Below are 25,763 nucleotides of genomic sequence, written 5' to 3' on the forward strand. Positions count from 1 at the left end.
ATATATATATATATATTCATTTAAATTTCAAAAGGGCACATTCTGCCAGCCAGCCTCATGTCTGTAGGCATACAGCCTGAACTCAGGCCATGGACCTACAGTCCGAAGCTGCTCTCCCTCCATCCCATCACCTCTGCTGCCATGTCTGCAGTTACAGTTGCAGCTTTTCTAGCAGGTATCTCACATTCCACTCGTGCTCTTCCTTCTTGATGGTCTGGGATTGTCTGTTCCTGAAATTAAAGATAACCACTCTTTCTTTTTAGTTACACTTTTACAATTACAGTTCTGACCATCATCACAATTGATCCTGCTAATAATTGCTCACAGTTAAATCATAAAATCTTATCAGCATTATCCCCACCCCGCTTCACTAGACCCAATTGGAAAAGAGGAAAACTAGTAAGTGGGGATTCTCCCTTGTTCCCTTGTCCTATATATGGTTCACCAGGCCTAAGACAGGCTGTTTCTAATTATTACCAATTTGTGGGATTTTTTTTTCTGTTTTAGGAATATTAAACCTCTACTCACTATATGCTATAGATCTTTCCCTCATGTATGCACGTACATGTACCTATACACATGTTTTCCATGTTTGGATTTTTTTTTTTTTTTTTTTTAATGTAGTCCATGTATTTTAATGTATTTCAGAGGTTTTTTAGTTTTGTTTTGTTTTTTAATAATCATGCTTAGATAGTATTTTATCCCTGATTCTTAGATTGAATGATACCTCTATGTTTGCATTCTCATATGACAATTCATTATTTCAAATGTTTAAATATTTAAGTTAATAATTTATTGTGAATTTATTTTGTAATACGATGTAAGGTAGGATTCTAATTTTTTCTACCAAATGGATAACTTGTTTTCATTTATTAGATTACCTAATTTTTTTCTCACTTCATGTGACTCGTTATGAGCAAAACATGAGATAGGAGCCTGTCTCGATCCTATGTAGTCCCACAATACTGTTCGTCTTAGCTTGTCCTTTTTTAAAAGCTATAAAAGCGTCGTCCCCCCCGCCCCCCTTTAAGGCAGTTATCTTCACAGCTTTATGCCAGTAGAGTGACATTTTGTGTGCTGCTGTTGATGGCAGAGGGAAGAATGTACTCTTTGGGGTCAGAAGTGCACTTTTGCCTCTTACTGTACCCATATCATTTCCTCTTGAACGTGAATCTGTTATTATCACTAGTTTTAAATAAACCATTTAGCTTTTTAACACTAATGTTTTCATATATATCGTTTGTTTTTATAGCTTTTTTATTAAACTGCCCAATTGTTTGTTCTGATTTCTAATCTATTATTTCTGTTACCCTAATACTTGTAAACCATCTGCGTTAATGTTTTCATGATGATAGCTGTGGAAATACAAAGGAGTCTGAATCAACTTGGAACACCTCAAGACTCACCTGAACTGAGGCAACAGCTGTAAGTATTTAATTTAAAAAGAAAGAAAGAAAGAAAAACCTGTTGCTGCTGAATTGTGTTGTTTGGGCAGTGTGTAGTATATATATTAAGGAGCTCTGGTAGCGTAGTGGTTAGGAATCAGGGCTGCAAACCTAAAGGTCAGCAGTTTGAAACTACCAGCTGTTCCACAGGAGAAAGATGAGGCTTTCTGCTCCCATAAAGATTTATAGCCTCAGAAACCCTGTATAAGGTCGCTATGAGTCGGAACCTACTCCATGGGACATAACAACAACAACAAGTCTGTATATTGGGGTCCTGGTGTGACCCTGCATAGGATAAGCACTTGACCTCAAAGTCAGTTTCAGCTTCAAGGTCAGTAGTTCAAACTCATCAGCTGCTCCTTGGAAACCCTGCATAGATAGGGTCTCTGTGAATTCCGTCCGTGATCTGAATTGGATTTCCGAGGATGTAAATTATTTCAGGAGCAGAAAGTCTCATCTTTCTCCTAAGAAGCAGTTGGTGGACTCGAACAGTCAACAGTGTGGTTCAAAGTTCAGTGCTTACCCTACAAAGCCACCTTGCTCCTGTCCAGAGTGGTTGTGGTGGTAGTGGTTATATGCCATGGACTTAGTTCAGCCTCATAATGACCCTGAGTAGGGTTTCTGAGGCTGTAAATCTTTACAGGAGCAGAAAAACCTCATTTAGTTTCGAACTTCTGACCTTGTAGCAGACTGACTCATAACCACTATGCTACGAGACGGCTCCTTCCTGCCCAGAGTAGATAGGTCTTTTCTTTATTTTAAAGGTTTGACTATTCTAAGTAGAATGTCTTAGTTGACGTTCTTAAAGTTTTTCACAGGTTATTTCAATTTCTGACCGCCTTTAGAAAATTGCACTCTTAGCTTTTATGTGATTTCATGACTATCACCAAAGTCTTATTTTATTTAAATCCAATACTTATCCAATAGGGACAGTCCCTGACAAAAGCTTGTCTCTATATCCTCAAATTTTAGAATTCATTGGCCTCTGTTAAAAGTGTGAGAATAAAATTATCTAATACACAGAAGCAATTCATTAACATGCCCTTAGAAGAACAGTAGTAATACTTTGTATATGGTGCGTTATATATTTTATTTACTATTTTTACATATATTTTTATCTGTACATTACACACTTGGAGTGAGAGAGAACCCAAATGAGCTCTTTTTGTTTTGCTCACAAGGAAAATGTGTCTCTTGTGGGTTTGATCATTTTGCCCATCACATTCGTATCTGAATCTTTAGTATTAATTCAGTGATTTTACTGCTATAAATTTTATGTAATGCAGCAAGTGATATTTCCTGATAACATTAGCTTTAGAAGGAAAATTGCTAAGAGGAGGAGATTAAATGTATGATAACAGGAGTTCATATATATATTATGAACTATAATTTGCAGTTATTTCTGTTGTACTTTTCTTACAGTTGATAGAGTGGTTAAAATGTCCCAGATCTAAAATTATAAACCATCATTTATTGAAGTCAAATGGAATGGAAGGCATAGCATGTAAATATTTATAGTCATTTGATAGAATTTATAGTGGGCATTCTGAATATATTGGTGTGATTAGTAAGGTCTTTTCAAAAGAGTTTTTATAGCTTTTCTCAAAGATTCAAAACAGCATCTGAAAATAGGATATTTGATAAATTCTGACTAAAATTACAGTTCTTCCTTATAACTCAAATACAGATAATCTGTACTTAAACATAGGGAGCACTGTGGCTCTGTAGAATAAGCACTGGACTACTAATCACAAGATCAGTAGTTCGAGTCTACCAATCAATCGCTGTGTGGGAGAAAGATGAGGTTTCTGCTCTCAGAAAGACTGACAGCCTCACAAACCCAATATGGGGTTGCTGGGGGTCAGAACTGACTTGATGGCACTTACTCAATACTTATAAAACATATTCTTAAATAGAATTGCATTATTTTAAAGGATTCTAACTGTGATCAATATATGCTTAAGGTGAGAGAATTTATACCTTTTTATGTACTTTTAAGGAAATCCTGGTGATGCCATGGTTAAACATTTGGCTGATTTCTGGAAGATCGGCAGTTGGAACCCACTAGCCGTTCTGTAGAGGACAGATGTGGCAGTCCATTTCTGTAAAGCTTAGGAAACCGTCTGGGCTGTTCTATCCTTTCCTGTAGGGGCCTCTATGAGTCAGAATCAACTCCACAGCAATAGATTATGAGTGTCTACAAGAATATACATATATACGAGAGGGTTTCCCAAAGTTTGTAAAAAATTAAAGTAAAATGAAAAGATATGGAATTTTTCCATGAACTTTTTAGAGCCCCCTCATATATGTGAAATGAATTCAGAATATATATGAAGGGTATTGATGTTATCTATAAAGTATCGCATGAGTACAAGCTTTTTCTTTTCGGTCAAATTCTTCAATTAGAAATCTTTTTGCTTTATAAGTTAGTGTTCTGTTCACATTAAAGAGAAATTGTGTTATTTTTTTTTCATAGCAAACTTAAAATAGTAGCATATTTGCCCTGATTATTTATTACTGCCATCTATTTGGAGCTCTGGTAGCGTAGTGTTTACCAGTCGGGCTACTAACCTCAAGGTCAGCAGTTTGAAATTACCAGCTGTTCCGCAGGAGAAAGATGAGGCTTTCTTTTCCCGTAAAGATTTACAGCCTCGGAAACCCTATACAGGGTCGCTGTGAGTCGGAACCGACTCCACGGCACACTGCCACTACCACCATGTGGAAAGGCCAGATGTACCCTAAGGCTTGAGAACTAGGCAACAAATTCTCTGTACTTGCTCAACTGGTGAATCCCAGGTATAAGATGCAGATAAAAAGTTACCCCACCCTAGAAAGTTTACAAGTAAAGCATCAACAATCCCACAATTTCACAGTTAAATTCCCTTCTAACTTGATTGAATGACTGCTGATATTTCTTCTTTGAACTTGGCTACTCTGTGAGTAAAGACCCCTCCGTGTAATACGGTCCAATATTTATAAAATAACCCCGACTGCCATCGAGTTGATTCTGACCCATAATGCCCCGCTGTAGGACAGCGTAGACAGGGGTTCCAAGACTGCCATTGTTTACAGGCACAGACAGCCTCATCTTTCTCCCTGTTGACGAGTGGCTCGTAGGTTTGAACCCCCAACTTTGTGGTCTGTGGCTAGCTCTTTGCCCATGGCACCACCAGGGCTCTTTGCATTAAAGAATTGTTGTTAAGTGCCGTCAAGTTGCTTCCGACTTATAGTGACCCAGTGTAGAACCTGAAAAATTTGTTTCCATAGAGAAATTTTAGAACTAGTCAAAAAAGTGATTATTTATATAATTCGTCATCAGAGTTGACTAAAGTGGCATAGTTGTAGTGAAATATTTTGTTCTTTGGCTGTAATGTGTGTTTTCTCTTTAGGCAACAGAAGCAGCAGTACACTAACCAGCTTGCCAAAGAAACAGATAAGTACATTAAAGAGTTTGGATCTCTGCCCACCACCCCCAGTGAACAGGTATCAATGCTTTAAGACAACTTGTTGATGTATTGAATGTGAAGGAAACCAAATGTAGGATCTTTGGATGGTTAGTAAGGAAATTAGGAGGGAAAAAAATTCTACCTGAAATTAGTTTATAGAGCACAAAAGTATATTCAGTTGCTCTGACCCATAATTAAGTGCTTGGAAAATACTTGCTGAGTAATTAGTTGTTCCCCAGCCTCTGGGTCCAAATGTATGCAGCATGCATACTCACTTGGTGTGTGTCGTGGTGGTGGTGGTGGTGTTAGTGGTGGTAGTGTGTGGTAGAGTCAGTTCTGACTCAACGAGACCCTGCATAGGGTTTCCGAGGCTGTAAATCTTTATGGAAGCAGAAGGTCTCCTCCTTCTCCACGACACCACTGGTAGTTTCGAACTGCTGACCATGAGATTAGCAGTCCAACTCATAAACACTAGGTGCACATATTTATTTCCTAGCTTACATACAGGGGTACTCTACTATTACTCAGATAAGAATATATAGCTTTATTTGCCCTAAGAAGAATGACTTTAAAATAAACATCGAAACGACTGCTTTTTTTGGGGGGGGAGAATTTAAGTGAGAACTCTAGCATTATGGTCTTTTTGCCTCAGGTAAACATGTACAGAATTTGACCATGTTTGTCAAACTGTTGTTGAGAGTTAATCAGTAAAGCCCTATAATTGGAGAGTGAGTGAAAATATTGGTATTAAATAGAGAGCTATTGTTGTTGGAGTCCTGGTGTGGTGCTCTGGGTCAGCATTGGACTGCTAACCACAAAGTTGGTTGTTCAAACCCACCGGGTGCTCCTTTATAGTGTTATTAAAAGTCAGAAGTGATTCAATAGCATTAATTGCCTTTGAGTTGCTTGCAGTTCTTGGGGACCCTTGCTAGTATTAAAACAACTTTTGTAAATCTCATAGAACTTCACAACTTGATTCTAGTAGGGTTGTTTTTTGTTTTTTTTGTTTTCCCTTCCCCTTTCCTATAGCGTCAAAGGAAGATACAAAAGGATCGCTTAGTGGCTGAATTCACAACATCACTGACCAATTTTCAAACAGTCCAGAGGCAAGCTGCTGAGAAAGAGAAAGAGTTTGTTGCCCGAGTGAGGGCCAATTCCAGAGTGTCTGTAAGTATTAAAAATACATTGTAAAGTTGAATTTGATACACACTAAGGTTAAGCACTGGATTACTTGGGTGGTTCAAACCCATCAGCTGCTCCTCAGAAACCTGATGTAGGGTCACTATGAGTTAGAACTGAGTCAACTGCATTTAACAACAGCAAACGTACTTGCAGTGAGTTTACATTGGGGAGACAGAAAAGATTACATTGGCATGTTATTTTAGGTCATCAAGATTTGTGAAAATTTAATATTTATTTTCAGGTTTTTCTGTTCAGTTTTTTAATGGTTATATACGATTGTTATTTTTCCCATGCAGAATACAGAAAAATAAAGAAGCATACATTAAAAAAAAAATTGGGATCAAATTGAGTAGTATTGCCACATTAACTTGATACATGAGGCTATCAAACTGTTTAAACATTAGAGTAGTAACACTATATGGTTATATTAAACTGATGGAAATGAGCAGAGTGGAATTATTATATTAATAATTAAAATTGAATATGAGTTTAGAAATCATGCATGAAAATATTAGAGTGGGATTTTGAGTTACTGTAACTTTAAATTCTCTTAGAAACTATCAGAAGTTATTTCTTAATGCAGAAGATCCAAAAATACATTGTTCTTACCAGATAATATGTATTATTTAGCCCATGAAAATAGGTAATACATTTCTTCCTTGAAATATCAGGAGCTAGTTTTATTATTACTTGAAGCAATGGACCTGAAAAATTAGAACTAGAACTTCTTTTTCTTCTTCCACTCCCTTGCTTTCTCTTTCCTCTTGCCTTACATACAACAAGGCTTCAAAAAGTTCGTGAAAAAATTCCATTATCTTTTCATTTCATTTTCCGCAAACTTCTTGAAGCCCTCTTGAATGTGTGTCCCACATATATATCTACACACATTCATACATCCATATGCATCAATCAATTCACATTATTATAAGGGAAAATGTGAGAATATTAAACATTATTATTGCTTTTCTTTCCCGCTTCTAAATCCATCTTATGATTTCAGAGTGGTTTTCCTGAAGACAGTTCAAAGGATAAGAATTTTGTATCTTGGGAAAGGTAAGAAATGTAAAACATATAAATCAAAAGATAATTTTCACAAATGTATTGATATGTTATAAGTTCCTGGTATAGAATTAAAGCTGTTAACACATTATAATGCAAATAGCCAAAGTTATTTGTAAATTGAAAACAGATGATAAATTAGGGTGCTTATGAAAAAATATAAAATAATTATAAATTATTATTGCTTTGTTACAAAAATAAGTTCCAAATAAATATTTATCTGCTTAATTATTATTTAAAATAGATTATTTCCCCATACTAAATTTAATTCAACCAAGTAGAAATACCCAGTTGCCAAAGGTTGCCTCCTACAGATGAACCTGCCAACTGTTCCGCGGGAGAAAGATGAAGCTTTCTGCTCCTGTAAAGATTTATAGCCTCGGAAACCCTGTACAGGGTCACTGTGAGTTGGAACTGACTCCAAAGCACATAACAACAACAACAACAGATGAATAATAACTCTAAATCCTCTATATTAAATAAAATACTACCAGAGGAGTGAAAAATGAATCATACTTAGGAGTATGCATATTTTTATACATATTTTAAATGAGCAGTTCCCTGATTTTTGAAAGTGAAGTAGTTTCTTACTATTTCTAAAATAGGAAATAAGTCCCATTATTTCTAATGCCGTTCTTTCATTTTTCCCTATTCTGTCCTTCATATTAGCCAACCACAAGTTCAAGTACAGGTGCAAGATGAAGAAATTACAGAGGATGACCTCCGCCTTATTCATGAGAGAGAGTCTTCTATTAGACAACTTGAAGTAAGCTTTTAACTTGTAGAGTTGGCCTGATGTTATTATTCGTGAGTTTTACCTCAAGATGCTGTTTTGCAGACGGGAAAATTAAGACGCAGGGGGTTGTGTAATTTGCACCTCCATCCTACATAGAGCATTTCAGCTTCTCTCTTTAATAAGTCAAGAAAATAGCTAAAAAAATGATATATTGAAAAGTAAATTTATGACTTCTTTATCCATCATTCCATTGCATTTTCCAATGTATCAGACTTTAAATTTATACTTTATGCTTTATTCTTTTGAAAGGTCAAATCGGTGTGTAAATTATTACTAGAGTTTAGTTATAAGAATATGTTATATTCTTGTTAAGTATGTACTCTATAAACAAAAAACTACCAGGTTACATAAAATAAAGCCAGTAACCCATGGCCCTGTCTCTGTCACAGATCCTGTGTTTCCTCATCTGATATATTTCATGTCACAAATGTATTTTAGAGGACTATCTGTTCAAGGTCAATTTAGGATTGATTACAGTAAACGATTTTTCTATGGCCCCAAAATTTATGTATTAAATCTAGCTAGATGCATACTAATGTATGTATGAGTGGTTGTTCAGGGTTTTTTTCTTTTGTAAAGCAGGATCTGAATTTCTGATTAAAAAACTCTGCTCCCTTTTCTCTTAGGCTGACATTATGGATATTAATGAAATATTTAAAGATTTGGGAATGATGATTCATGAACAAGGAGATGTGATAGGTAAGCTTTACTGATTGATTTTGTGAGTTGGGAACAGGCTACATGCAGTTGGTCAGTCAGCCAGACCAAGCATTGCTTTTCTCTGTTACAGTCCCTACCTGGAATCGGAAGCAGTCTCTACAGACAGTGCATCACCCTTGACATTTCTAAAACAGACCTCATTTTGCTTTTGCAGATTGAAATGACCAGCTCCTTTTTTTTTTTTTTTAAGAAGCATAAAATTTAATCAGGCTCTACTGCTGCTTGAGCCATCGAAGGAACTCTGTGATGTCATTCTAGCTTATTTCCAGTGCCTCTGGTTTTTGTCACCTGTCAATTTAAATGCCATCACTTTCCAGAGGACTTTTGGGAAGCCTGTAATATTTGCAGTTGTGTATGCTATCTTGATTTTTAGGTCAGAGGAAGTGGAATTTGTGTAATGATTCGTATAGCTTATCTGTGGTTCAAAACCACCAGCCGTTTCTTGGAAACCCTATACAGGACCACATGAGTCAAAACAGACACGGCAGCACTTAACAACAACAACATTGGTAGATTTAGGGTATTATTTATATGCTACTGCTGCTTGTCTCGTCAGTTTGTCATACTCTGGTGACCTGCATCTTGCTGTGATGCTGGAAACTGTGCCATTGGTATTTTAAATTCCAGAAGGTCACCTATGGTGGAAGGTTTCTGCTCAGCTTCCATACTAAGACACACTAGGAAGGAGAGGCTGATAACTTCTGAAGGTTTAGTTAGTTATGAAGAGCAGTGGGACACTGTCAGTACCAGAATAATGGATACTGACACATTATGAGGAGCTCTAGACTATTGTCAAGTGTAGTGCCAGAAGGATATCATGTTTGGTAGGGTGGAGGGTCCCAGAAAAAGAGGAAGACCCCCAGCAAGATGGATTGACAAAAGTGGCAGCATCAATGGGCTCAAGCGTGGCAACAATAGGTTGGCCCAGGATTGGGCAGTGTTTGGTTCTGCTGTGCATAAGCTCATTATGAGTTGGTACTGACTTGATGGCATCTAACAACAACAATTAATGACTTCTTCATTGTAAATACCTTTTTAACAATATGAAAAATGAGACTACATATAGGCCTCACCAGATGGAATATTCAGAAGTCAAATGACTGTATCTGTGGGAAAAAACAGTGGAAAACCATATCATTGACCCAAACAATGGTGGTGGTGGTGGTGTGCCATGGAGTCGCTTCTGACTCATAACAACACTGTACAGAGTTTCCGAGGCTATAAATCTTTATGGGAGCAGAAAGCCTCATCTTTCTCCCACGGAGCGGCTGGTAATTTCGAACTGCTGACCTTGAGGTTAGGAATGCCAAGGGTAAATTGTGGAAGACCATCAATTGTTCATATGCAAGTTTCGGCTTAAGCTGAAAAAAATTAAAGCAAGTCCACTAGAGCCCAAAAGATGACTTGAACATATCCCACTTAAAATTAGAGATCATTTCAAGAACACATTTGCTGCATTAAGAACTAATAACCAAAGACCAGAGGAGTTGTAGTCTAACATAAGATCATACCAGAAGAAAGCAGAAGGCTGCTAAGAGTTCAAGAAAGACAGAAAAGACCAAAATGAATTTCAGAAGATACTCTGAGACTTGCTCTCCAGTATTGAGATGCTAAAGCAAATGGAAGAAATGAGGAAGTGAAAGAGCTGAACAGAAAGTGTCAAAGGGCAACTTAAGAAGACAAAGTCAAATATAATGCAATGTACAGAGGAGTTAAAAAACAAAAGGAGAGAGCATGCTCAGCATTTCTCAAGCTGAAAGAACTGAGGAAGAAAATTCAAATTCATGCTTCGACTTGGAATATTGAAAGGCTCCATGGATAAAATATTGAATGATGCAGAAAGCATCAAAAGATAATGGAAGGTGTATACAGAGTCACTGTACTAAGAAGAAATGGCCATTGTTCAGCCATTTCCAGAGGTAGCATATCATCTATGAGCCAATGATACTGAAGGAAGAAGTAAAAGATACACTGAAGGCATTGGCAAAGAACAAAGTTCCGAGGAACTCATCAAACACCAGATGAAATATTTCAGCACACGGAGGCAGCACTAAAGGTACTCACTTATCTATTCCAGGAAATTTGAAAGACAGCTTACCTGGCCAACTGTTTAGAAGAGATCAATAATTGTGCCCATCCCAGAGAGAAGCGATCCACCAGAATGCGTAAATCATCGTACAGTATCATTAATATCATATGTAAGTTAAATTTGGCTAAAGATAATTCAAAAACAGTTACACCAGTACATTGACAGGAAACTGCTAGAGGTTCAAGCTAGATTCCGAAGAGGACTGGGAATGAGGCATATCATTGCTGATAACAGATGTATCCTGGATGAGAACAGAGAATACCAAAAAGATGTTTACCTTTGCTTTATTGACTATGCAAAGGCTTTCAACTGTATGTATGTTATGTATGTTACATGTTAAGTATAACATTGCAAAGAATGGGTATTCCAGAGCACTTAATTGAGCTCATGAGGAACCTGTATGGACACTGAGAAACAGTCATTCAAACACAACAAGGAAACACTGAATGTTTTAAAATAAGGAAAGGTGTATGCCAGGGTTGCATTCTTTCACCACACTTATTCACTGTATACACTGAACATATAATCCCAGAAACTGGATTATATGAAGGAGAATGTGGCATTAGGAAGACTCATTAACAATCTGCATTATGAAAATGGTACAACCTTGCTTCCTGAAAGCAAAAAGGATTTATAATACTGATGAAGATCAAAGACCACAGCCCTCAGCATGTGTTACACCTCAATGTAATGAAAACAAAAATCCTCACCACTGGACCAATAAATAACATTATGATAAATGTAGAAACTATTAAAGTTGTCAATGATTTCAGTTTGCTTTGATCTACTACCAACACTCATGGAAGTAGCAGTCAAGAGATCAAGCAACATATTGTATTATATGTATCTCCTGCACATCTTTTTAAAGTGTTCAGAAAGAAAGATGTCAATTTGAGAATTGAGGTGTACTTGACCCAAGCCACAGTATTTTCAGTAACCTCATAAACATGTGAAAGTTGTATAGTAAATAAGGAAGACCATAGAATAATTGCTGCATTTGAGTTATGGTGTTGGAGAAGAATACTAAAAGTACAGTGGACTGCCGGAAGAACAAATAAATCTGTGTTGGGAGAAGTACAGCCAGAATGCTCCTTAGATACCTAGATGGCAAGACTTCATGTCTTATACTTCAGACATATTATCAAGAGGGACCAGTCCCTGGAGAGGACATCAAGCTTGGTACAGTTGAGTGTCAACATGAAAAAGGAAGACCCTTAACATGATGGATTGACACAGTGGCAACAGCAGCAGTGGGCTCAGGCGTAACAGCAGTTGTGAGGATGGCTCGTGACCAGGCACAGTTTCCTTCTGTTGCTCTTCATGTTGCTATGACACACCTAGCAACAACACTTTAATGTTAAGAATTCTTTTAAAACTTATTTAAAAGCAAAACAATAAAAGCAATGACTAAGACTCCCTCTAAATTTTAAATGTAATGACTCTTCTGTTATGTAATTGTAAGTATTGATGAAGATCTTAATTACTTATACAATATTAGAGATATGTATGGATGTATTAAATCCCATGCCCATTGAGTCCATTCCATTCCTACTCATAGTGAGTGGGTCAGTCAGAGTAAAATTGCTCCATAGGCTTTCCAAGTCTGTACGTTTTTACTGGGGCAGAATGCCTCATCTTTTTCTCACAGAACGGCTGGTGAACTCAAACGGCTGACCTTTTGGTTAGCAGCCCAACCCTTAACCCATTGTGGTAGCAGGACATATTTAGAAATGCATATATTTTGAGTTCAGTTCAGTTGAAATATTGAACTTTAATATAACTACTACGTGTTCACTCTTACCCATTTCTCTAGCCCCTATATTGTAGTTAGGTACCATCAAGTTAGTTCCAACTTACAGTGACCCTAGTCACAACAGACCAAAATACTGCCTGGTTGTTCACCATCTTCAAAAGTATTGTTATATTTGAACTCTTTACTGTTGTAACTCATATCTTTGGGGGTCTTCCTCTGTTTTTCTTGAGCCTCCACTCTACAAATTATGACCCTCTCAAGGGATTGATTGATCAATCCTGGTAAAGTGTTCAGAGTATGAAAGATGAAGTCTTACCAGTCTGGCTTCTAAGGAGCATCCTGGCTGTACTTCTTCCAACACAGATCTGTTTGTTCTTTTGGCAGTCCATGGTAGTTCTCATATTCTTCTTCAACATTACATACATTGATTCTTCTAATGTCTTCCTTATTCACTGGCTAGCTTTCGCTTGCGTTTAAGGCAATTGATGCCCTGGTAGTCCACAGAATAAAGTGTTATTCATTAATGTTAAAAACCCATTGATTCTGTCAACAAGCATTTACTGAGCCTGGTTGGTGCTGTAGGAAAAGCACTGGACTGCAAGGTCCGTTTGAACTGCGAGGCTGGCAGCTGAAACTCACTTGCTGCTCCTTGGTGACCCCATACACAATTACTGTGAGTTAGAACCAACTCGATGGCACTTAACAATGATAATTGAAACTGGAAATCATCTAGGTCCAGGGGAAACACCTCGGCTGGAGTAAAATATGGGGGTCATCATAAGGAGCCCTGGTAGCAGATTAGTTAAGTGTTCAGCTGCTAACCAGCAATGGCTCCATGGGAGAAAGTCTTCACAGTCCACTCCCATAAAGATTACAATTGAGGAAACTGGGGAGCAATTCTACATGATGTTGCTATGAGAACAAACGGACTTGTTGGCACTTACTGGTAACAACAACATCTGTCCACAGATGTCATTTAAAGCCTTAAGCTTGGATGAAATCACATAAAATATAAATACAGATAACAGAATACACATTTTGAGGACTTAACCCTTAGTCTACCAAACATTGGGAGCCAGATCAACAAACTACATCCACTTGTGCATAAGGGGTCTTCCAAATGTGTGAAAAAATGAAATGAAAAATTTTGGACTTTTTTGATGAACTTTTTGAAGCCCTCCTTGTATGTGCTCCTATTATCTCTGCCTGCTTTTGAACTACAAAGGTATAGTTGAATAGTTGTGGTGGAGATCTTATGGCCTGCACAGTTTAAAATATTTATTCTCTGGACCTTTGCATAAAAAGTTTGATGAGCCCTGATTTAGGGCTCAGAGCGCTGATGAAGAACCAACAACAAACAAGATTTAAGCAAGAATACCAGCGATGGAGAGGAAGAGCAAATGAATAGCCCTGGGAATGAAGTGACAAAAATGCTTCAGCATCTTGCTTGGGCCACTTGAGGAATGGTGTAGAGGAGAAGGATAACATAAACAGAAAAGAAGAATTCAACTTTGTGATGTGTGAATATTAATCGTTGACGGTTGGGTATCTCTAATCTTTGTTTGAATGAAATGTGATGTTTACGCAGCTCTATTACTGAAGCATCAGAACATGTCTAACAGATAGTTGTCTGTTTTATTCTGAAGACAGCATAGAAGCCAATGTAGAAAACGCAGAGGTACACGTTCAGCAAGCAAACCAGCAGCTGTCCAGGGCAGCAGATTATCAGGTAATGTGAATGTGATGTAATCAGTTTTCTAACTTTGTGTGTTTATGTAATTTTTGTCAAGTTTAAGTGGCTGCGAATATTAAACAAACATTTTTAAATCCTAGGGAAGAGGGATCAGGAATACGCCAGTCAGTTTTGAATTGGCTTTAGCCTTTAGAGTGTTAGGTTTGATCTAGTAGTGGGATCTCAGGGATATAAAGTTTAGCGTTCAGAGTCTTACAAAAGCAGGAGAGGATTCTAGCTTTTGTTGATGGTTAATGATCTCGGATGTTATCATGACTTGCCAATCCAGAAATCTCTTTGCTAGCTTTCCCCCCACATTTCTCTAGTTCCCCTTACCTTTACCTCCTTTATGTCAGTTGCATTCCAGCCTGTGGAGGCAGGATCTTTGTCCTCGAAGAATCTCTTCAGGTTTATGGAAATTGTATTAGCTTCGAATGTCACCGATCATTCAATATTGTCAGCATTCATCAGACCCTTAGCCGGGAATGAATTTTATTTCTTAAATGGGTCAGCTTAATATATAGAATCCATGTGTATCTATGAAATATAAATTATGTATCAAACACTACACAGATAGTAGGCCATGAGTTATTAAATATAAAACAATATGTTCACCTTGGTCGTTCAACAAGGATAAAAGATAGGCTCTTTGGGAATCCCAAAATATCACAAAGCATTTTATTCCCCTTTAAAACTCCTGGTTTTAAATTTGTTTTTCATAAATAATGTTTTCTCAGACCTTCTTAGACAGTATCTATGATACGATCAGTTGCTTAGATATTTTCTATTGCTTTTTGCTTTTCTTGATAACCTTAGAAGTTGCCTCTCATTGCCAGGCCATTGTTTTCCCCTGCATATGCAGTGATGTGTAGGGAAAGATAACAGCTGTATAGTGATTGCTAAGTTATAACAAGTTGTAGTCACTAAGTAACTCCTGTTTACCAGCTTTGGACATGTAATTCAGATAACACTATGCCATGGATTTGAGGTGCCACTTGTGAGTCGTTGAAAACACAAACACATACACACTAAGAGTAAGCTGTAAATGCCTAGAGTTACTGATTTGTTAGGGAAAAAATTGGCCAAACTTTGTGTTAAATAAACACAAATAAATAAATAAATAGGATTCCTCAGTGACTAGACTTACATGTAATTTTGTTTTGACTTTCGGTTGGGGGAACATGTGCCCCCATTTGACTTTGACTTTTCTTTAATGAAACAGCAAGCTGGGGGAAGGAACACATCTTCCCAGGCACCCCCGGACCTGCTCCTTCCCATACCTAATTCACAAAGGCCTTGAAGAGGCCAGGAGTTACTTGGAAGTGTTGATATTAAGCTTATGAATTGGTAAAATATCCACTTCTAAATTGTTTAGATGAGTCATGAGCATTGAAGACATTGATGAATTCTTATCACTATAGCACTCAAGGATAAGCACTGGACTACCAAGCGCAAGGTTGGTGGTTCAAATCCATTAGTTGCTTCTGGGCAACCTGATACAGGGTCACTGTGAGTTGGAACCAACTCGATGGTACACAACAACAACATAACACCACACAAATACTTCACACTACCCTTCACTAGAAAGACTGCCCTAGGCAACCAGTATACCATAACAACCTGTGGTTGCTCATAAAGATATATCACTTATGACTCTGTGATAATCAAGCAGATTCTAGGAAAATAATTTTATGTATAATACTGAAACATATGAGAAATTGTATTTAGTACATGAGAGGTTTTACTGAAGAATATAGATGGCTAGGTGAAATCCTGAAGGAAATTGTAGTTTTCACTGTCATTTAATTCTGAAGCATATCTTCTTTATTATAAATTTTATGATACTACTAGTTGACACAAAGTGAATTTACCAATTTTCAGCCTTGTAAGAAAAATGATTCTTGCCCGTTGCTGTGGGCTACATAAGTCATTAAAGAAATATGGAAGTCTATAGCTGGACCAGGATTGAAGAATGAAGCAACATTCTTAATTTTATACTTCAATGGGCAGCATATTTTAGCTATCTTTTTTAAGTTGTATGTTAAGATTTTGAATTCATTTCTATTAATATTAAATCATGGGAATGATTTTAAAAAGTAATAAACTTATTTTAAATTGTGCCACATTTACACTTCCTGACATATTCAGGGAACTCAATTTTTTATTAAATGTTTTTATTTTGGATTGAGTGAAAGTTTACAGGGCACATCATCAGCTTCGCATTCAACCATTCATATAGCTTGTTTCATTACATTGATTATTATCCCCTCCATATATCATCAGTTAACAGTGTTTCTCTCTATCCTCTTTAGCTTTTTTTTTTGGATGGGGGGGACTTGCCTTTTTGGAATTTACAGTCTCGGCTTTTAGGGAAGGTTTTTACATTTGTCTGTGGATATCCAGGGCTCATGTATGAGATTACTAGCAAGCATTACTGAATAATCAGATGAGGGACAGTTTGCTATGTCTACTAGGTGGCTAAAGGGTGATCCTCAGAGCCTATGGTTTGGACGGTCAGCAACGCTTGGGCCCACAGGGTCTTGACCTCCTGATCGGGTCTGCACGGTCTGCATCAGATCAGGGAACTCAATTTTTAAAAGCAACTTTTTGAGAATCTCAAGTTAAAACTTAAATAAGGGTTTTAAGCTGTTCTTTTTTATTATTTATATTTAATGCATAAAGAAAACTTTTATTTTTTGTGTTTTTTTTTAAAACCCAGTCACTTCTCCAGAGAACTAACCATCAGAAGTTGAAAAGTTTAAAAGGTCAGGAAAAAGTTTACATACAGAAAGAAACACTTTGATGGTTACCAGGGAGGAGAAAATGAGGGAGATGCTCTGACCAGATAGCAGACAAGAGTTAATTCTGGTCAAGAAAAAGCAGTACACAGTACAAAGGAATTCACCGTAACATGATTAAGACAAAGGAAGACATTGAGGGGTCCACAAGAATAAAAGAGAATTACAAAAATTCTATACTATATACCACCTTGTGAACATCAGAACTAACAAACAATAATTTATGACTCAATACATAGGTAAATTTGTATGCTAAATAGGTGAGGGCAGTCATACAGGAGTATGCCTGCATACTTATATAAGTATGTTGTTGTTAAGCATCAAGTTGGTTCTGACTCATAAGGACCCTGTATAGAGTTTTCCAGTAGCGTGGCTGGTAGATTTGAATCGCCAACCATGTGGTTCAGACCAACCTTGTGGTCCAGTGCTTATCCTACAGCACCACACCAGGACTCTATATAAGTGTGGTGGTACATATTTTTATGTACATATTTTCAAATGCTGGATAAGTAGATAGATATGTATATACATATCTAGATATACATACATATAGATATTTATGTATATATATAGATATAGATATAGATATAGATATAGGTTGTTAAGCGCCATGGAGTTGGTTCCGACTTACAGCGACCCTGTACAGGGTTTCCAAGGGTATGAGATTAACAGCCCGATTCGTAACCACTACGCTACCAGAGCTCCTTATATCTAGATATCTAGATGTCCATATAATAGAGCACAGTCTTAGAAACTATTTAGACAGTGGAACTGAACCACTGGACCTGAAAACTAAGGTTCATAGTCGTCAGGGACATCTAGGTCAATTTGCAAATTACAGTTCATAAAAGATAATGTTTGACCTGTGTGGTGAGTAGCACCTGTGGTCTTTAAAGCTTATGAGCAGTCATCAGTAAAGTAACTCGATCTCTTGCCTGCTATAGCATAGGAGAACAAAACAACAACAACAGAAATAACTCAAGGAAGTAATTAGTCCCAAGGGCTAATAGCCCACATGAACCATTGCCTCTTCTAAACTGAGACCAAGAAAAATAGATAGCACTCAGCTACCACTACCAACATTCTGACCAAGACCACAATTAATGTCTCAGAATGGGTTTAAAAAAATGTAGAACAAAATTCAAAGCCAAGCCAAAACAAAAATATGACATACTGGTTGGAAAGAAACCAAATCTATACCCCACAGAACCTTGTAATTTGAAGACACTCCCAAAGGCCACATTCATCTATTATTTCTAGCCAAATAATTGTTGTTGTTGTTACATACCACTGAGACGGTTACAACTCATAGTGACCCTTTATAGGGTTTCCTGGGAACAACTGGTGGGTTTGTCAAATTAACCTTGCAGTGCAATGCTTATCCTACAGTGCCACACCAGGACTCTAAGTAATAGATGGAGCTATAAAATAATGTGGAGGATGTTTCTCAGAGCAATCAACTCTAGGAGACCAAAAGGACAGCATTTGCCCAAAATCAAAGATGCAGAGACTAGGCGGTCTTCTCATCTCTGATATGGGGCAAATGGATGAGTGACAATGAGCAGGGAGGAACCAGTGAGAGTGTAGATCCATCATCGGGATTGCAGCCAGTGTCACGGAACAATTTCTGGAGGAACTTTTGTTTGAGAAAATGAATTTAATATGCAAACTTTCACCTGAAGCACAATCTCATGTCTTTTTTAAAAGCCAGTATCGATGCTATGTGTTAGCAGCAGTCATTTAAAAATACTGTTAAAGAACAAAAAAAAACCTCACTGTGTCTAGAAGTAAATTTAAATCATAGCATACAAGGTGACAAACTACACCTTTAATTATAGCATTAATTCAAGGAGGATATTTTTGAAAGAATAAATCCATATGTATTGAGATTTACGAGGTAAAAAATTTAGCCCGAAATTTAAGTGTCGTATGTTACTCTGATTTTACTCTAGGAATGAACCAAGTCATTGTTTATTGCTATAGATATGCTGTGCTCCACTAAATCTGTAAAATGGTTTTTGTTTTTGCATCTGCAGCGCAAATCCAGAAAAACCCTGTGCATCATCATTTTTATTGTTGTCATTGGAATCGTGATTATCGGTCTCATCATATACGGAGTGAAAGGCTAACAATGTGAAGACACACACTGTTGCATTGCATTGCCTAAGTTACGGAGGAATATTCTTGTAATCATGGTGTTTTTTTTTTATTATTATTGTAAAACCATTAAGTAAAGAATGGTCTTCATTCTTTGTTATTTTTATTTGGTGGGGGGGAGGGATAGTTTTCTTTGGATTGAATCTGATATTTTCTAATACTGTAAGGTTTTCTAAATGTTACCTATTGGCATAACTTTTGTGCTTTTCAATAACTTAACTTTTTGCCCAGATTGTATATGCTTTTCATTTATAATTTATTTATCCTGTTGGATTAGTTTTGAGAATTAGTAGACTAAGGGTGTTTGTGCTCTGTATGCATTTTCTGCCTATGTGGATACATGCACCCAGATTTGCATCACTCAAACTAAAATCTCAAATCTAATTTCAATTTGGGTCAGCAAAGAAAATATTTTCCATAACTTAAAAATGATCATTTCTGGGTTTTGTTTTTTGTTTTTTGTTTGTGTGTGTGTGTGTTTTTCTGATTCACAACTGGAGCGCATACAAATTTTTATTCTTGGTTTTCTCTTAAGACCTTTGTTTACTCAGAATGAAATCAGTCAGTGTAAACAGACTTCTGATGTGTATATTCAGCATTTGCCATAGATTGCCTAGTAAAATACTAAAGCTAGGTTGTTTTCTTATAGGCTCATTTTAAGTCTGACATTTTCTGGGGAATGTGCAGTCACTGTAAATGTTAAGTTTAATTTGGAGAGAGAGTATGAAAAACCATTACCTGTTAGTTTGAATTTTAAAGATCTCAACTTGTTACTCTGCTAAAAATCTTAAATATAATTGGCTTTGTGGGTCATTATAGACTGTCCTTTTTGCTCTATTGAGTAATGGCTACTGTGTCCTTGGGTCAGAATTACTGTTGGGAAGTAACTTTCCTGGGATTGTTGTTTTTGAGCATGTACTGTGTAAACTTAGGTGTGGCCCTGTGGGTTAATGCGCTGCACTGCAAAGTCGTTTGAACCCTGAGATTGGCGGTTGAAGCTTACCAGCCACTCCTCAGAAACCCTATACAGGGTTGCTGTGAGTCAGATCTGACTCGACAGCACTTAACAACAACAACACGTAAAGTTCAGCAAACTTAATGCTTAACTCACACGCCATTTTCTACTATACTTCATTAGGAAAGGAATTGGATGTTTTGCCAATTAATTCATTTGCCTTTTAAAATCAATATTGTTTTAATGCACTAATCTGAATACTGTAAAGAGGATTATCTTCGTTTATAATTTGTATTTTATAACTTTCTTGTATAGTTTGATAGTGAAGACAATATTTTCCATGGAAAGGTATGAAACTTCAAATGGGAACAAATATCATGTTCAGTACCTAAGTAAATTGTGTCTTTGCAACTAAAATAAAGGTGATGTAAAAGAGGCCTGGGTAAGTCTGTTTCACGAGGACTCTGCTTTTGTGCGGCTAGTGCTCACTGCGTGCTTGACAGCTGTGTTATCTGAAATTACAGCGCAGGAGACACAACCTCAGGATGGCCATTCTGCAGTTTCCTGGAGCATTGGTTTGCTCAGTTTTGTGTGTACGGATTTTAAAGGGTTCTGTCACTAATAGGTAGAAATTGTTTGATAGACATGCCAGCAAAATTATTATTATTTTTTTTTTATGTAAAAGTAGTAAGACTGTGAAGTCTTTGATAGTGAGTACTTGAAAGTTTTGAGATTTTGTTTTACCAGAGAATTAGATTTTGTCTTTGAATAGGGTAGCTGAGGCAGTGAGAATTCATTGACTTCCTGTTTTGAGCTTGATGCCAGGCATGAGCACAGGCCTTCCGTGAACTACTTTCTCTCTAAGTCCATCTAGGAGGGCACTGCCTTGTATTAGCAACCAGCAGCTTTTAACTATATAAAAAATCTTAATGGTTTCTACATATCACTTCCATTTTTTACCAGTCGTCCTTAATAAAGTGTTAATTCACAAACTGGTGAGTACATAAACGTCCTTTCACCTCAAAGTGAGTTCCCACTCATAGCAAATGTTCTTCAGAACACACACACACACATACACATTTCTAACATGCTTTTGATGCCTGTATTAATTTTGATTGAAGATGTATTTCAGTGATTAAAAAGAAACGTAGCAATTTTAGGAAAAATTTATACAAAATATTTAGAACAGTAAAAGAGTACTCTTGGTTACAAAATATAAAATGAAAAAATGTTGTAAGGCAGGTAAATAAATTTTCTCAAAGTTTTCATTAAAGTCAGTTTTAGAATTGCTTTGGAAAGTGAAGTGTACAATATGGACATGAAATGAGAATTGTTTTGAGGGACAAGTCTGAGTCTGTTAAGAATCTGATTTGAGTTAAACTGAAAAACTTTCCTTATCTAGTGACATACTTTGTTCATCTTGATGCACTGAAAAGGCATAGTTGGTTGACACAAATCAAGATTACATCATCTCTTTACTTACGTTGAATGGCATGTTTGTGGCCATTGTAAAATATAAAAACAAAAACCGTTATTTCCAACTCATGGCAACCTCATCTGTGTTAGAGAAGAACTGTGCTGGATTTTCAGTGATTAAATTTCTAGATTACCAGGTTTTTGTTTTTTTTTTACTGAGGCTCCTTTGAGTGGATTCCAGCCGACAGCCTTCCTGGTAGCAGCTGAGCACATTAACCATTTGCCCCATCTGGAGAGAGATGCCATTTGGCTGTTGTTTCAGTCATAAATTATTATAGAAGCATTTTGATTTTGCTGAATGATTGATGGTAAAAGAATACCTAGTGTCATTTCAATTCCCCTGGAGCTTGGAACAGTCATGGGGCACTGTAGAAGGCAAGATAAAGGTAGATGGGTTCAACCAACTTGATTCTAAGCACCATCAGAGCAGCAACCAACAAAATGGGAATTCCCATCCTATTGCTCAGAGTCCTGATGTGTTGCTGTGGACCAAAAGGTTGGTGTGAACTACAAGGTCAGTGGTTAAAATTCATTAGCCACTCCTCAGAAACCCTGTACAGGGTGGCTATACGTTGGAACCCCCTCGAAGGCCCTTAACAACAATCCCATTGTTCTGCAGCTGCTTCAGTAAGGTGGTGACTATTCTGGTAACTAAGTTTACAATAAGGACAACCAGGAATTTTATCAGGATTCTTATGAGGAACGGTGGATATCAGGGAGAGCTTAAAGTGATAATGACAAGATACGATTAGCTCTAATTCTTCATTCTTCACACACACACACGGACTTAACTATTTCATCTTTAAGTGACAATTTGCTACCATTTGTCTTGGGCTGAAGAGTCACTGTTGTGCACTTAAGTTCTTTCATTTTCCCTCTTTTCATTTCCCTCAAAACAGGCTGGGCACACGTAAGTCATGATTTTGCATAACCGTTGGTTTTGAACAGTTTCACTTTGGGGATAGATTATATAGGAGTATGGAGTATGCTATAGATAAAAACACAAGCTAGTACTTTGTCTTAGTAGTTTTAAGAAATGAAAGCAAACACATTTAACCTTTAATAGATTGAAAATAACCTGTGATTTGTATATTTTGTATTCCTAGAAGTAGGCTCATTGTGTTTTTAAACTGTTATTCCTATCTTTTTGAAATCAGCCCTTCAAAATTTGGTTGACTTAAATGTCAAAGTCATGACATTTTGCTCTTTGAAATGATGTGCTTCCAATTTCTTGTTCATGTAAGATCTCAACAAAAATAAAAAATCTGTTTAAAGCATAGTTTCCAAGTATGGGCATGGACAGAAGTGGAGTTTGCTCTAGGTCAGTAAACCATGGATACAGCAGCACCTGGGGCCAGGCCTGCGGAGCCCTTGTGTGTCTGTGTCATTGACTGAGGTGACGTCACTGCCTAAAATAAAATGTATGCAAAAACTACACTTTGAATCCTAACCTTTTAAGACAAATTTATAATGAAAAAGAAGTGACTTTGAAGATTTCTTGTTCCACTAATTTGGTTGGTGATTTACCAAAGAAAGAGCAAAACAGTTTTGTACTTGGTGTGATTTTGTTTGCATATAAGAAATAATATAATAAAACAGAAAACCTGCATAAAAACTGTCCACTTTAGTAGTAAAGAGTGAGTCACAAGGTTACCTTGTTCTGCATATATTTGTTTATTTTTCTGCATATATTTTTGAAAGGCAAAATTTAATATATTTCTTCTAAATTGCCAGGTTACTGCTATACAATGAAATTTCAGAATGGGGTGGAGAGTTTACTAGAGGATGTTGTGAGTTGAATGACAGAGGCACTGGTGATGTAATGGTTAATCTCTTGGCTGCTATGTAAAAGTCTTGACAGTTCAAACCCACACAGTGACTCCACAGGAGAAAGACCTGAAGATCTTTTCCGGTAAAGATTCATCGTCGTTAAGTGCAATGTAGGTTCTAACTCATAGTGACCCTGTCTAGGGTTTCTGAGGAGCAGCTGGTGGGTTTGAGCGACTAACCTTGTGGTCCAGTGCATTATCCTGCCTAGAAAACCCTTTGAGGCAATTCTACTCTGTCATATGGGATCACTGTAAATCAAAAGCGACCCAAAGACACCTAAAAAGTTGGAAGACATTTTCAGTTCATTTACATATTATTAAAATCACCTAACTAGTGGTGAATAAATGGAGTCCTGGTGTGGCTCTACAGAATAAGCACTGCACTACTAACCACAAAGTTAGTGGTTCAAACCCTGCAGCTGCTTTTTTTTCCAAAACCCTATACAGGGTTCCTATGAGTTGGAACCAACTCAGTGGTATTTAATAACAACAAGTGGTGAATAACGAACTTCATCCTGGGGGTGGGGGAATAGTAAGCATTTTCATGATTCAGCTTAACAAACAAAACTGACCTCTTCAATCCACCTTGCGATTTGAGCAACTTGACATCTCAGTAAGGAAATACACTTATCAAACTTTTCCAGTAGGGCGAATGTGCTGAACTGTCCCATTTCTTTGAAAAGTCCCTGTCTCTTCCTGATAACTACCATGACTGACTTCCTAAGATATTAAATCATTTCCTGTCTGCATATAGGAATTTGTACCCTCAAAACATGATGACATAGCAGACAGCAAAGTAATTGTGTGGATGCTAATAAACACGCAAGGTCATCTTCATCTCAGCTGGGCTTTCCTAAGTTAGACTCAGTGAAGCAGTCTCCATCAGCTTACAAGACGAGAGACTCCTCTCCTCCCCTCTTAATACCAAATCATTTAAAATACTTTAACATTTCTTTCAGAGCTCAGGAAAACAGAAACCTCTTGATATACTTTAAGCACTTTAATAAGGTGAACTGGAAGCTTACCCCATCAGAAGGGTGGGTAAGGAAGGGTCAGTCTGCAACATTGAAGTGGGAGGCTCTCAAGAGCTCTTCCAGAAACCACTGTGAATTGCAAGCATGTCGGAGTAGCTGCTCTGTCTCAGCCTGCAGCACTGATGCCTCAATGGAGTCTCAAGGAATGTCACCAATTGTCTCAGCTGTTACAGCTCCAAAGTAAAGGATTGCAAGAGAAGAAGCTGTAACGTAAGTAGCCCGTGTCTCCTACTTGCCCCCGCATCTGCCTACAACACAGACTGTGAAGAAAGGTGACTCTCTTGCTTCTAGATCTCATGTGAATGTCTTCCATCGGTCCACTGTAATTTAGGACCAGAAATGGAAGGAGATTCTGGTCTTCCTGCAATGCGGAGGACAGCATAGGAGGGGGCAGTAATGTTGAGGTGATACATAGTCCAGCACTGTAGTGAACCAACAATATACAGACAAAGGATAAACCACAGAAAGCAGAAAGCTCAGAATTTGCTTCTTTTCCATTAGGGGTTCTTTGACAGTAGAATTATAGGAAAACTGCATCTTAATTTTCCCAACCAGAGTGTAAATTCTTTGGGAACAAGTTCTACATGTATGAGAGAGCTTCAAAAACTTCATAGAATTAACAGATAACAGAATCTTTGCATGAACTTTTCAAAGCCCCTCATATATAGAATCTGGGCCCCAACACTTAGTATACATAGTTCCCTTCCTACTTTCTTCACTCTCTTCCTTCCCTCCCCTCCCTTCCTCTCTTCCTCCCTCTTTTTTCTCTCTCCCCCTCCATCTCATAAATCCATGTTGACTTAATTAAGCCACCATTTATTTTGTGCCAAGTTGCTACATGCATGGGCAAAGAGGCAGACGAGTGAGTGACCCAAAAGTCTATGGTTCCTGATCTCTAGGAACATACATTTGGGCACCTGACATTAAAAAAAAAAAAAAAAAATTGATGTTTTAAAGAGGCAAGTAAGAGAGGGAATGTGAGCAGGATTCCTCATCGTCTGGACCACGTACCTTCTAATAACTCAGCGTCATTCAGTCTTAGAGACAGGTCTGCTAGTCATTTTCACTTTACCAAGTAATTGAATTTCATTTTCTTTTCTCAACTACAAACTACTAAATAACTGATAGTTTTATTAAAAGTAGCTATTTGAGAGGTGATTTCGATGTAGTAGCTCCAAAAGGAGCCATACTGAAAAGAGGAACCTTTCTTCTCTTGGTGGCAATAGCTGAAATTCTAGCCTAGTGAGTCCTGATTCCCTGGTGTTTACAGGACACTTCTGGAATTACTGCTC

General features: G+C 37.3%; 1 protein-coding gene across 1 annotated transcript in view; it reads left to right on the forward strand.

The window, feature by feature from the left end:
• STX7 (syntaxin 7) overlaps positions 1-19,340 on the forward strand; it is a 43,416-nt gene extending 24,076 nt beyond the window's left edge. Inside the window, exons 2-9 of the mRNA XM_006834662.1 lie at positions 1,356-1,425; positions 4,835-4,928; positions 5,921-6,058; positions 7,074-7,126; positions 7,802-7,898; positions 8,555-8,627; positions 14,137-14,219; positions 19,057-19,340. Coding sequence (XP_006834725.1) covers positions 1,356-1,425; positions 4,835-4,928; positions 5,921-6,058; positions 7,074-7,126; positions 7,802-7,898; positions 8,555-8,627; positions 14,137-14,219; positions 19,057-19,149 — 701 coding nt within the window. The 3' untranslated portion in view covers positions 19,150-19,340. The remainder of the gene's footprint in view (positions 1-1,355; positions 1,426-4,834; positions 4,929-5,920; positions 6,059-7,073; positions 7,127-7,801; positions 7,899-8,554; positions 8,628-14,136; positions 14,220-19,056) is intronic.
• The last annotated feature ends 6,423 nt before the right edge of the window (positions 19,341-25,763 follow it).

Source organism: Chrysochloris asiatica, unplaced genomic scaffold, assembly GCF_000296735.1.
Source record: "Chrysochloris asiatica unplaced genomic scaffold, ChrAsi1.0 scaffold00013, whole genome shotgun sequence".
Taxonomy (NCBI): domain Eukaryota; kingdom Metazoa; phylum Chordata; class Mammalia; order Afrosoricida; family Chrysochloridae; genus Chrysochloris; species Chrysochloris asiatica.